Raw genomic sequence first — 14,365 nt, 5'->3', positions numbered from 1 at the left:
CAGTTCTCATAGGAGGAAGAACAAATGTTTGTTACTAAATTAAGCAGATCTGATTCTAAAAACAGAACAGATCAGATGAGCATGAAAAGCTCGTTTTTATTGTCACTTGGCAGAGCAAAATGATATTTTTGCTAGCAAGTCTCTCCAATATACTGAACACTTCTGCACCCAGAACAATTTGGTATTTCATATCAACTGAAAAAACATCAATTTTTTGCTCTAAAAAGCACAAGGAGGAAAAACTTCTAAGAGAACTCAGTGTTACAAAAGTGCAATTGCAAGTGCACGCACAATTTCAGCAGTTATGCAAGTAAATGGAAAACTGTGGGCACAAAGGATGCCCGAGCACAGGAAGTGCAGCTTTTCACACGTACTATCCTGATGTTTCTTTCTAATTGCATTTTCAACAACTAAGACTTGAATTCCATTTATATTTACAATACCTCACAACATAATTAGGCTTTCACAGAACCACACTCCATTTCTGACTGCTTCCTTTTCCTGTTGGAGCTCTGTGTTACAACTTTAGCATTAAAATAAAAATCAGCAGGGATGAGGGAAGGCACAAAAAACTCCTCCCTTACCAAAGTGGAAGGGAAATGGGAGAGAGTGACCAGAGAGGTCTGTAAAATCCTAAGTGACAAGTAGTGTCCAGAGCAGTGGTGGCTGCCTCATCCCTGGAGGTGTTCAAGGCCAGGTTGGATGGGTTTGGAGCCCTTGATCCAGTGGGAGGTGTCCCTGCCTATGGCAGGGGGTGGAACTGGGTGGGCTTTAGAGTCCTTTCCAACCCAAACCATTCCATGATTCTATGATGAACAGGGAATAGATGTTCACTATTTCTTCCAGTAATAGTAGCAGGAGGTTAACTAAAACCAGCAAAGGCAGACTTGATACAAGCCAAAGCAGATGTGGTTCAGCTGCAAGATTCTTCACCACAGCACGCTCTGGATGTTAAATGAGTAAGTGGGAACAGAAAGCATCCAGGGAAATCCCTGGAAAGTCATCAGTGGCTATTAGCCACAAAGACCTCACCACTGGCTTAAAAAGTCCCTGTGCCACAAACCACCTGAAGCTGTTCAAGGATCAGAGTGTACTTTCCCTGTGCTTCCCTTAGCAACCTCCACCTTCTGCAGCCGGCCACCATCGGGGCAGAGCGCCCAGCCTTCGGTGAGACCTGCTCTAGCTGTCTCATGGCATTCATAGAATCATAGAATAGTTTGGGTTGGAAGGGACCTTAAAGCCCATCCAGTTCCACTCCCTGCCATGGGCAGGGACACCTCGCACTGGATCAGGGGCTCCAAGCCCCATCCAACCTGGACTGGAACACCTCCAGGGATGGGGCAGCCACCACTGCTCTGGGCAGCCTGGGCCAGTGTCTCACCACTCACTCAGTGAAGAAATTCTTGCTTATCTCTAGGCTAAATCTGCCCTTCTCCAGTTTACACCCATTCCCCCTCGTCCTACCCCCACAAGCCTTTGTGAACAGTCCCTCCACAGCTTTCTTGTAGCCCCTTCAGGTACTCGAAGGTCACTATAAGATCTCCTCTGAGCCTTCTCTTCTCCGGGCTTAACAAGCCAAATTCTCTCAGCCTGTCCTAATATGTGAGGTTCTCCAGCCTCGTGATCATCTTTGCATTCCATCAGTAAATATCCCATCTGGAGCACAGGGAGTTCAAGGCCAGGTTGGATGGGGCTTTCAGCAACTGATCCAGTGGGAGGTGTCCCTGCCCATGGCAGGAGGTGGAATCAGATAGGCTTTAAGGTCCCTTCCAACTCAAACCATTCTGTTATTCTACGTGTGGATCAAATCACATCATAATCCCTCACAAGAAATCCCCAAGCGACAAAGAAGCTGCTAATGGCAGGTCTCTTCTACGCTGGGGACGCGGGCGCAGTGCCCTCCGCTCACCCTGATAGATGCTTTGTTACAGTAGACACGAGTGATGGCGAGCCAGGTGGGCAGCTCCAGCACATTCTGCAGCACCTCTTCATCCAGCTCCAGGTTGGTCAGCTGCCCCTGCCCCTTCAGCGTGCTCAGGTTGATTTTATCTGGAGAGAGATTCTTGGTGAACCTACAAGAGAAGAAAGAGTGAAGCTGCTGAAACTCAAAGAGCCTTCAAGAGAGCTATTTTTAAGTCTGAAAATCTGCTAGCTGTTTTGTTAAACCATTTCTGACATTTTTAAACCCAGGGCACGTTGGTTACTCCAGAAAAAATGAAATGTCTTTCCACTTCGACATTTGAAGGGGTTTTGTTTTAAATCAAATTCAAGGTTGAGAAACTGAAAATGCCTTCTAAAACACTAGGAAGCTGGAAACCAGCAAACTTGCCCTGGGACAAGCCCGAAGAAAACCAAAGCCACACTGCGCCAAGTCAACAATTTTACTGCCCCCAAAGTGCCACAACAGCAGTAAAATCTTAATTATCCACAAGTTTTTGTCACAGGCAAGCGCAAGATCATTAACAAACCACTTCTATGGCTGTCTCTTTAAACACCAGTCTCACAATCCAGCCTGCTCTTTGGTCAGCAGGTCCGAGCACACAACCCAACTCCCCTCCTTGGTGACCAGCCCATGTTCCTGTCCTCCTCTCCTCTGACAACCAGCAGCTGCTGCTCTCGCTGGTTGCAATGTGTCCTGCCAAAGGCTCCTGTTGTTTCCACCTCCCTAACACCTTCAGATCCCTTGTGTGGCTGAGATTTAAATGCAATGGATGAAACAGTTCCAGCAGGACTGCTCAAGAGTAGATCAGTTCTGGAGCAGACCTGAAAACCTCTGACTTCATGTAAAACCACCATGGCCCTGAGGGAACCGGAAGAGCCAGTTTAGACTGCAACCAACCACAGAGCCTGCGTGCATCTCAGCAATGCCTCTCCAGGATGGTTGTGTCCATCAGGAGAGAAGGAGCTGGGGGTGTTGATTGACAGCGACTGAACATGAGCCAACAGTGGCTCAGGTGGCCAAGAAGGCCAATGGCATCTTGGCTTGTATGAGACACAGCATGGCCAGCAGGGAGGGGATTCTGCTCCTGGACTCGGCACTGGTGACACCACACCTTGAATCCTGTGTTCAGTTCTGGGCCCCTCACTCCAAGAAGGATGTTGAGGCTCTGGAGTGTGTCCAGAGAGAGCAATGAAGCTGGTGAGGGGCTGGAGAACAAGACTGACAAGGAGTGGCTGAGGGACCTGGGGTTGTTTAGCCTGGAGAAGAGGAGGCTGAGGGGGAAAACTTATTGCTCTCTACAACCACCTGAAAGGAGGTTGTGGAGAGGAGGGAGCTGGGCTCTTCTCCCCAGTGACAGGGAACAGGACAAGGGGAATGGCCTCAAGCTGCGCCAGGGGAGGGTCAGACTGGACAACAGGAAAAAATTTTTCACAGAAAGAATCATGAGGCACTGGCAGAGGCTGCTCAGGGAGGGGGTGGAGTCCCCATCCCTGGAGGGATTGAAAAGACGGGTGGACGGGGTGCTCAGAGACATGATTTAGTGACAGATAGGAATGGTTGGACTCAATGACCTAGGAGGTCTTTTCCAACCTGATTCCATGATCAAACCACCCTTCTGTGTAGGAGGGGCTGCCTCCAAGGGATCCGGGCAGCTTGCACCTTGCAGTCACAGGATTCAAAGCTGCCAAAGAACTCACTCACTACTGAAACCGGGGCTTATTCCACACATTCCTCCACGCTAATTCTGATTCTCTACAGTGGCTCAGAAAGCAGAAGAGAAAGAAAGACCCTATTGTCAGCGTAAGCAGGATTAGTCTCACAGTCAGTCACACGCTGCCATTCTTCCTCCTTCCTCGCACCAGCCGCGTGGGCCACTTCTCTGCGGAAGAACAAAGGGCATCATGAATAAAGTCATTGCTAAAAGAGGGGACAAGGAACCAGGATGAGTTGATGTGGCCACCACAGGAGCACAAGGCATGATAGAAAACAGGTTGAGATACCCGGGCAGCTGCTGGTCAGGCAGCCCAGGGCTTCCTGGGATGGGACTGCCTCTCCACAGCGAAGATTTTGTTAGGAGAGTGTCTGATGGAAGGGGAAGAGCCACTGATGTCAACCCCATGCTACTGATGTAGCCATGCAGGAGAGATGATCTGAGGGCTGGAGCACCTCCTGTACAAGAACAGGCTGAGAGAGTTGGGGTTCTTCAGCCTGGAGAAGAGAAGGCTGTGGGGAGACCTTAGAGCAGCTTCCAGTGCTGAAAGGGGCTCCAGGAAAGCTGGGGAGGGGCTCTGCATCAGGGAGGGCCTCTGGATCAGGGAGGGCAGTGAGAGGATGAGGAGGAATGATTTTGAGCTGAAAGAGGGGAGATTGAGATGAGACCTTAGAAAGAAATGTTTTGCTGTGAGAGTGGGGAGGCCCTGGCCCAGGTTGCCCAGAGCAGTGGTGCTGCCCCATCCCTGGAGGGGTTCAAGGCCAGGTTGGATGGGGCTTGGAGCCCCTGATCCAGTGGGAAGTGTCCCTGCCCATGGCAGGGGGTGGAACTGGATGGGCTTTAAGGCCCATTCCAACCCAACCACTCTGACTCCTAGAAGAGGAGGGTGGCATAAATGGCTGTGAGTTTGCCTACTATCACTTTTTACCCTTGGTCGCTGCTGCTGCGGAGTCTGGTGCTGCCCCAGAAGCCTGAGTCAGACATCCACTGCGTCACCTCGCTCTCCTGAGCTTAAAGTACACACTGAGAGCTGATTAAAGATTGAGTTTATGACACACCTGCCAGCATCTCAGGCTGACAAGTTCACTTTAGGCTTGTTACTCCCCTTAACTGGAGGCCTCCTTGCTCAAACACATCCAGAAAGGCTGCCAAGTTCAACACTGCTTCTCAGCATTTGTACAAAGAAATAACACATTCCAGAGCATGCTACAGCAGCTGCTTCACCAGAGGGGAGACATATGGAGATGCTGAGTGTCTCAGATTGTGCCTGGAGTCTCGTTGTGAGCACCCAAGATCTCGGACACTGTTAAAAATTAGAACAAATGCCTCCAAAGGCAAAACATGAGCATCCCTGTCTTGCATGAGGGAATCAGCTCTGTTGAGAGCAGCTGTAATCACGTCCACTTGGGTTGGGATACTAGGAATAAAACAAATACAGCCTGAACAGGTAGGGAACCAAAAGAGCTTGGCACTGCTAAGCTCCTAGGCTGCTGCGGTTAGTGATCAGCTTACAGGGGAGCGGCCACAGCACAGAGTGGCTTTCTCACAGTAGTAAAGTAAGGATCAAACCCCCGGTGCCTCAAATCCTCATCTTAGGCTAAGCGTGCTTATGTGCAGAAGCTGCTTTCAGCTGGTAATGCAGAGGTAAAATGTAAGGGTACGTCTAAACCAGGGCACTACTTTCATTTAGTGTGTCTGTATATCGCAAAAGAGTAACAGAGAAAGGATTGGTAAAGCTGCGAAACAGGACACTGGTGGAGAGAGTGGTATGAAATATGATCCAGAAAAAAACAAATAGCTATGTGTAACCATCTGCAGGGAAAGGCTGCAGAAAGCACGCAGCATGTACACTAACCACCACCAGTACCATCAGGCATTACAGGAGAGCCCCTCTCATGAGGTATTCTCTGCACTAGCCCCAAAGAACAGGTTACAGACCCCACCGATGGCTGCAGGACAAGGGAAGCTGCAAGTCTTGTAAATAAAAGCCTCAAACTGAAATAAAATCTATCTTTTAAAACCACAGAGTCAAAATTCCTGAAGCTATGCCTACTGCCAAGTTCCTCAATTTCTCCCCTGTAAAGGAATTGGAGATCTTCAAACAGAATAACCTTTAATTTTAAGACATTTTAATACACATAATGCACATTAGGTAGGGCTTACAAGAGCAAAACAAATGAAGCATGCTTGTGAACTCAGGAGCTCTCAGATGCCAAAGCTTCATTACTTCTTGAAAGGAACAGCTTCGGTCACTGCTAGGGGAAGGAAAAAGCAGCAAGAGCAGACAATTTCAGATGTTTGCTGGCAGACACACTCACGCTCCATTCATACTCATCAGCAGTTACATTTTTGGCAGCACAGATTGCTGGCTTAGAGAAAAGTGAATGAAAACAGCAGCAATTGGGAAAACGGACAGCGTGGGACATCTGCACTTTTTCTTTCTGCAGCTCTAACAGGAGTCACACAGCACTAAGCCAGTAAACCCAAAGGACAGCACTCCTTTTGAGCCAATCGGGATTACCATCACAAAAGTCACACCAGAGAACCTTTTTCTATGTTCTATAGAATTGTCACTGCAGAGTCACAAGGGCATTTTGCATCTGCTTACACTTACAGGAGCACGTATGCATCTAGGTGGACAATACCAGGCATCCACATTCTGCCTCCTAAAGTATCTCCCAGCCAGAAGCTGATCTGCTGCTTCACAACCAAATGGGCCAACACAACCCTCAGCATCCATAAAAGCCTTCAAGTGACTCAAAAGGTCTTGCTGCATCCATAATCAAGGCAGCAGGACACCCAAGCTGGAAGCTCCTAATGGCTACAGCTAGGGAAGTCCTGCTAGGTCAAGGCTCTTGCTGAGCCCAGAGGTCTGCAGAGAAGAGTTTTCCCTACACACCACGTTCCACTGTTTCTTTCCCCTTTAGATGATAGGAGCACTCAGGCTCTCAATTAATCTTCATAAGAAGCCAACAGATAAAGTCATTAAGAGTGCTACCCTAATGTCATAGCAGACTGAAGGGATGATTCGAGGGCTGGAACACCTCCCATATGAGGACAGGCTGAGAGAGTTGGGGTTGTTCAGCCTGGAGAAGAGAAGGCTCCGAGAAGACCTTATAGCGACCTTCCAGTGCCTGAAAGGGGCTACAAGAAAGCTGGAGAAGGTCTGTTCACAAAGGCTCGTGGTGACAGGATGAGGGGCAATGGGTATAAACTGGAGAGGGGCAGATTTAGGCTTGACATTTCTTCATTGTGTGAGTGGTGAAGCACTGGAACAGGCTGCCCAGGGAAACTGTGGCTGCCCCATCCCTGGAGATGTTCAAGACCAGGTTGGATGGGCCTTGGGCAGCCTGATCCAGTGGGAGGTGTCCCTGCCCATGGCAGCGGGTTAGAACGGGATGATCTTGAAGGTCCCTTCCAACCCAAACTATTCTATGATTCTATGAAGGTCTCATCCTAAGTGATACTAACACCTATATGATTTAATCCTCAGTGACAGCCTTGGCAAGGCCTAAAAGAACGATGTTCTTTACAGAAACCCTCTTCCAAGATCATGATTTGATTTCTCTGAAGCCACATTTCATGTTTTAGAAGAGGAAGGCACAGGAGCGCCCGTCTATTTCCTCAATCATCAGCTTGAATATAAATCAAAGAATGATGTCACTTCTAAAAGAACTGCCGCCCAATTCATCAGCTTGTGCATCAAGAGGCCACTAACTCTGGCTGCAAGAGGGAGTTGGGCCAAATCCAATTGCCAAGCTATAATCATAAATAATAAATCTGTGTTCACATTTGTAGCCATCAGGCCGCACTGTCTCCAACCAAGCAAATACACAGACAGAAAACATCAGAGAAAATATCTGAAACCATAAAACTTCTTGTCAGATCCATCTCTGCCATCATCTCACTGTGCATGGTAAAAGAACCCTCTTGTCAGTAGCTTCGTATTCTCAAACGAGATTTTCTTTGGATATGTTAGAGTGAGCCCAGAGGAGGCCATGGAGATGATCCCAGGGCTGGAGCACCTCTTGTACGAGGACAGGCTGAAAGAGTTGGGGTTGTTCAGCCTGGAGAAGAGAAGGCTCCAGGGAGACCATAGAGCAGCTTCCAGTGCTGGAAGGGGCTCCAGGAAAGCTGGGGAGGGGCTCTGGATCAGGGACTGCACAGACAGGTCGAGGGAAATGGTTTTCAGCAGAAAGAGGGGAGATTGAGATGAGATTGGAGGAAAAAAAGTTGTCCTGGGAGGGTGGGGAAACACTCGCCCAGGGAAGTCGTGGCTGCCCCATCCCTGGAGGGGTTCAAGGCCAGGTTCGATGGGGCTTGGAGCAACCGGATCCAGTGGGAGGTGTCCCTGTCCATGGCAGGTGGTTGGAACTGAGTGGGCTTTAAGGACCCTTCTGATCCAAATCATTCTGTGATTCCAGGATTCTCTGCCTCAGCTGCTTCTACTGTTATACAGTAATCACTGTCTATTGTGTGTAATCACTACCTACAGCTTAGCGCATTTATTTCTATTAATATCGTTGTTACTATGGTTATTATGTGTGAGAACTAATTAGCGGTACACCAGTGACCTTGATTTTACCTAATGACAAACATCATCTACTGGCAGAAGCAATTCCATTGCAGATAGCAGATGGAAAAATACTCAAAAGCCAAGGAAGCCAGGAAGAGGGGAACTTGTCAGCTGCAACCTGAAAACAGATTAGCAATATTAAGAGGCCCAGGAAAACCTTTTTTGCCTCTGTAAGGATAATGGCAAAGGAAGAGATGAAGATTTTCTGCCTTAATTTGGGACACAAATAAATGAGCCAAGCAACTATGGCAGAAGGAGAGAAATTGGACATGAAAAAAACTATGTTCTGGCCAACGTGGATTTGCTCTTTACCTAAAATCTTTCCCAGAGCCTTTTCTGGTGAGGTTTTGGAGAGGTGATTTAATGGGATTTCCACCTTCCTTGGGAAGATCTTGTACAATCCCAAAATCTCTGTGATAGGACATTTCCCCTCATATTGAACCTTCCTATCTCAGGAGCCACAGAGCACGTTCACTTGGAAAAAAGGTTCATGACTGGTACAAGACAAGGTCACTGGCTTTGAAATAGAGGAAGGCTTTCGAGACAGCAGCAGAAGCTGTAGCTGCACGACACACGTCTGCGAATAAATGGAAAAATAGTTTTGGAGGAAATAAAACTGGGCAAAGGATCAAAACTTCTGTTAAAAGGGAAAAAATAGCTGCCTCGAAGACACATAGGAAGGAGAAGTAAAAGCCCTTTCAGAAAGAAAAGCAGTTTTACTAACTAGAAGCTTTAGGTATAACTGCGGAGCGACCTGTCTGGGGAGCATGCACTGGGCAAGACACAGATCCCACAGTGCAGACAAGGAAGAGGAATACACTGAATTGAAGACAAGACTATTTGTGCAGAGTCTGAGATGGTACCTAGTACTAATCTGGTTGGTATCACACCAACTTAGCATAAAGCCATTTCTAACACAAGGGAGTCTGATGAATACCAAGCTCACCGGTTGTTTAGATGATGGAAATCACCACATCTGATTAACAAGTCACCTCTGCAGGTCCTGCTCTATATGGGGTACGGTACTGGTGCACCCCAGATATACCAGCAGGCAGCAGTATTTTCCTCTGTGGACAAAGAGGTGCCAGTGCAATAATCCTTATGGCTTCACTGTACTTGAATTACACCAGAGACTCTGTACAGGTTCCCGTGTCACCTCTAGTGCTGCACTGCGAGGCTCCTTCCCAGTGTGGATTTAACCACGCTGACGTGTCTGCATACACATGCCACTTACCAGCTTTCTGGTTTTCCATGTTTCCAGTATGTCAAATAAAACCCTGGACCACCCAAAGCCAAACACAGTTTCTCACTCCCCATATAAAGCACCAGCAAGTCCAAAACAAATGAGTTATCAGTTCTCTCAGCTCCAAATCATCTATTGCATCACAACACGGCTAAGGTAAAATGACTATGAAACCCAATTAAAAGCTAAACTTGCAGAGGAAAATCAACATTTCCAAACAGGTCAGGAAGGCAACCGAGCTATTACAGAAAGGACAGATACCAGGTCACTGTCCCCAAAGTCTGCATCCCCACATAGACTCCTGAGGACATCTTCTTGTCCCCAGTAGAAATTACTTTTAAGCACTTGAATACTGGGAAACAGCAAAGGCTCTGGACAAAGTGCACTTCTTGCACCACACCTGCTGCCAACTCATTTGCCAGCAGATCTGTAAAGCAAAGCACAAACTAATCCGAAAGGAAAAGCAGCCCTTTTTTTGGCAGGGGTTGAACTCCACCTCGCTGAGGAACTGCTTTACTATTTCTAGCTCATCATCTGGAAGCTCAGTAAAGTTTAAATGCCAGCTGCCCCACACTCCAAAATCTGGAATGCAAACCCTCGTTAGCTGCCAGGGAATTTCCCCAGCCTAAACCTCAAGCAAATAATAACATGCGAAAGAAAACTAGGAAGGAAGATATAAATAACTGCACCAGTCAGAAGCCTCACTTCCCATATTTTAAGAAATTATTCGCCCTGCAATCTGCAATTATTCACCCTGCAATCCAATCTGCATTTTTGTTTCCAACCTGCAGAAAATAACAGGTTGTTGCAAAAATGAGACTCAGCTGAGCGGCTGCAGAGGAGGGAAGAGCTTCAGGAGCCTGGGGGAAAGGAGATATGGGGAGAAGGGTCCTGTTTAACAACTCTTTTCCTGACTCAACACTTTGTCTGAAGAGCAGCAATAGCGTGGGAAGGTTCCACGTGGTTGCACCGGCTCTGCCAAACCCAGACATGAGGATACATCCAGCCACGTTCTCCTCGCGAGCTGCTGAAGTGCAATGTATTTTTTGCTGCAATGAGTCTATTTAGCATTCCAGAAATAGCACAGACTTCCCTCTCGAGCAGAGTGGCAGCAATTGGATCCCGCATCCAGCAGCTGACATGCTTCGGAACACCAACAGTTTGGTTCCTCTGGTGAACTGCAGCACAGCAACTCTGATCTTAGAGATTACTCTCTGAAAGGAAAACGCCACGTCCTGTTGCGTGCACTCCCACTCCCTACCTTTGCCTTGAACAAAGAAGCGGCAGCAGTTCGTTACTTTACTCCATAATAATCCAGGGTTCCTCTTTTCCGCCAAGAATTCCTCAATATTTAAGAGTAAAAAGCTATCACGTACTAGAAAAACAAGAGGCTCCCAAATTACAACAGCAAAGGGTTTGCACCCAGCCTTAAATGCTTTCCTAGACACAGCCTGTAGGAACTGAAGAGATAAACACTACTGGTGGTTCAATGCTGGACGTTGGGAGCTCTGCCTGCCCTGCAAAACAGCTGGAAAGGACTCGACAAATCTTCTTTCTTATAGATTGGCTCAGTTTCTTGCTACAAACTGTCTCTACCCTGTTCCAAAGCTGCTCTTCTTTGCCAGTGTTCCCAGAGCTATTTTCAGAGCCTTGTACAAAACAGCTCGTTAGTATTACCTCTACTAAACCGCCAGGGAAACCATGGCACAGAGGGATTTGGCGACTTCCCCACAGCCACACAACCACCCTGGAGACACAACCACAGGCCCTACCAACAAGCTGCAGACATCTCCCATCCATCCCCAAATCCAAACCTTTTGAGATGCATCCTGCTGAGCCGCAGGCTTCTCCCATCCATCCCCAAATCCAAACCTTTTGAGATGCATCCTACTGCTTTCAGATCTAGATGTAGAACCTGAGAACTCAGGGAGGTTATCCGCACCTCGTTACCTGCTCTCTGAAATACAGAGTTGGTCAAGCCCTCTTCAGCCATACTGTTTGCAAGCCCCTTGCAGGTGTGAGAACACTGAAACGCTCCTCCTCTGCTATTCCTTGCCATTGTTTGTGCGAATTCCAGCTGCAGGAGGGGGATATTTTGGATGTTAGCTTCCAGTTTTTCAAGGCTTCATGCTTTGGATTCCAAGTTGTGTGCTTTGTGGCACTTGAGCACCAAGGAAACTATTATCTGACTGAATGGAATGCTCTGAAAAGCAGGAACAGAACAATCTGTAGATGGAGAAGTAAAGCAACTTTTCTACCATAGTTTTTTAACTGCTAGCAGCTTGGTGATTTCACGTATTTCCCATAACCACAAATGCTAATTTAGGCAAATTATCATCTTCAGCGGCAGCAATTTCCCTGAGCACTGACAGAGGGTATTAAAGCAGCTAGAGCCCAAATTGCTGCGCTGAAGAGAAGGACTTGGGGGTGCTGGTCGATGAGAAGCTCGACAGGAGCCAGCAATGTGCGCTCGCAGCCCAGAAGGATTGTATTTTTTCATGTTAGTTTATATCCAAGGTCAGGAAACTGGGAGACACCTGAGGAGTTAAGAGGCAAGCACGTGTCTTATGCTGACAGCAGATCTCTAAATGAGAGTGTTTCCAATACTTTACTCACTGAACACGCCATCACTATGACCATCACTATGACCATCACTGCAAGGGCACAGTGGGAGGTGTCTCTGCCCACACCAGGGGGCTGGAAATGGATGGGCTTTAAGGTCCCTTCCAACCCAAACTATTTTATGATTCTATGATTCTAAACCACTGGGAACCGAGAGGAAAGACTCTACTAAAGTACAGTACAATTTATGAGGGGTTTCTGTTTCTTCTGGCTGTGTACTTGACCTATCTCTGCACGCATCACATCCTGCATGTGCTACTTGATTGTTTTGTTCTCTAGGATTTCTGAAAATTCTATTTCTAAAGCCCATCTTATTTATACAAAAAGGTGGTTCCGATACTGTACTATACAAAACAGTTCTGCCAACTTCTGCCATGCCTCCTCTTCCTCTGTATGACATTGGGATGGAGAAGAAAGTGACCACTGACAGCACAATCAATAAATGTGGCCGTGCAGACTTGTACCTGCCAAAGATAATTTGGCTTCAGCCTTCATCAAAAGGCTCTACTGTCCAAAACATTGCCCATCATTCAGCAGCCTTCAAAACCCAGGAAAAGAGGAAATAAATCAACCAACAGAAGCAAAGTACAGGATGACGCCAAAACCACTGCTACCAGCACTGCCTTAACGGCTTCCACAATCATAGAATCATTGAATGCTTTGGGCTGAAAGGGACCTCAAAGGCCACCCAGTTCCACTCCCTGCCATGGGCAGGGACACCTCCCACTGGATCAGGGGCTCCAAGACCCATCCAACCTGGCCTTGAACCCCTCCAGGGATGGGGCAGCCACAAGCCCCAGTTTTGCTCTGCAGCTGCACAGCACCTTGCAGATACTGTCCCAACCAACACAGGGAATGGCAGCCAAGGTCCTTCGCATCTGGCAACCCAGTGCAACAGGCTGGGAATGAAACAGAGAGAAACCCCAGCAGCGCTCATGGACTTCATGAGCTGAGGTCTGAAGGGCCCCTGCGCACATCAGGCTCTGTTTGCAAGCAAAGCTCTGGCAGAGACAAAGCCGTCAGCCCACATCCGCACATTCGTGTTGTGTGTGCTGTTATCAGCTCGACCAGCTGCCTGCGCCGGTGGCTGAAGTGCCGCACTTCCCTCTGCAGACAGGCCCTTTCCCACAGTGGTTTTTCTCTGCATTTTCTCAGCTATAATGCTGGTGTTACCCCAGCCACTTTTCCTCTCTCATTTCTCCTCTGCTTCCTTCTCATCCTACTCTGAAAAATTCCTCCCCAGCTCCGTTCTTCAGGGCTCCTTTCAAAGTTGGATACTCTAATCATAGAATCATAGACTAGTTTGGGTTGGAAGGGACCTTAAAGATCATCCAGTTCCAACTTCCAGCCATGGGCAGGGACACCTCCCACTGGATCAGGTTGCTCCAAGCCCCATCCAACCCGGCCTTGATGCCTTGATCCCCTTCAGGGATGGGGTAACCTGTTCCAGGGCCTCACCACTCTCACAGTGAAGAAATTCTTGTGTATGTCCAGTCTAAATCTGCCCCTCTCCAGTTTATACCCATTGCCCCTCATCCTATCACTACAAGGCTTTGTAAATAGTCCTTCCCCAGCTTTCTTGTAGCCCCTTCAGGTACTGGAAGGACAGTCCTCCTCCTGTCTCAAATCTGCTCCCAAACTCCAGCTTCTCTGCTGACACAAGCTTTTACTCCTTTCAGAGGCTCTGACTCAGAGGTTCTCCCACATCAGCCCTTTGGAATTGGCACAAACAAAACTATTACATGATTATTTTCTCCACCTCACTTTTATTCTTTCCTTCCAAACAGGAGGATTACGTGTGGCATTTCCTCTGGAAACCATGCAACGTACACAATCCAATGGTCTGTTAGCATCTATTACTTCACAAGCTCGAGTGTTTTGACACACTTAACAGCAGAAGATGTCACAAAGCAGCTGTCGGATGCAGCAGTAACAGCTTCCTAATGAAAATCAATAAACATAATTTTGATAAAGATTTACAGTGCCATGCTGAAAACTCAAACCCTAATGAGCTATAATAGGGAAGTTTGGGCAGTTTGCCTTGCCTCAGTTTCCCAGTTTCCCACCTCCATAATACTCTGATATCAAGTATCTACTACGGCTGCACCAAGCATCATTTAAAGAGAGAACAAAAAGTGGCTACTTTCAAACAAAACCAGGAAAAGGAAAGATAAATAACTTCTTTTAAGGCACAGATGTACTCCCATGAATAATGACAGCCTGGTAACCACAGCCGAAGCGCTGCTCCTCTTGTACATCCTCAGTGCAGTT

The 14,365-nt window shown here is 47.6% G+C and overlaps 1 protein-coding gene across 1 annotated transcript in view; it reads right to left on the bottom strand.

The window, feature by feature from the left end:
• BLTP3A (bridge-like lipid transfer protein family member 3A) overlaps nucleotides 1-14,365 on the bottom strand; it is a 36,651-nt gene that overhangs the window by 17,696 nt on the left and 4,590 nt on the right. Inside the window, exon 2 of the mRNA XM_054087566.1 lies at nucleotides 1,910-2,072. Coding sequence (XP_053943541.1) covers nucleotides 1,910-2,072 — 163 coding nt within the window. The remainder of the gene's footprint in view (nucleotides 1-1,909; nucleotides 2,073-14,365) is intronic.

Source organism: Cuculus canorus, chromosome 24, assembly GCF_017976375.1.
Source record: "Cuculus canorus isolate bCucCan1 chromosome 24, bCucCan1.pri, whole genome shotgun sequence".
NCBI classification, from domain to species: domain Eukaryota; kingdom Metazoa; phylum Chordata; class Aves; order Cuculiformes; family Cuculidae; genus Cuculus; species Cuculus canorus.
Note: the sequence above shows the minus strand (reverse complement) of the source record. Positions and strands in the feature narration are given on the sequence as shown.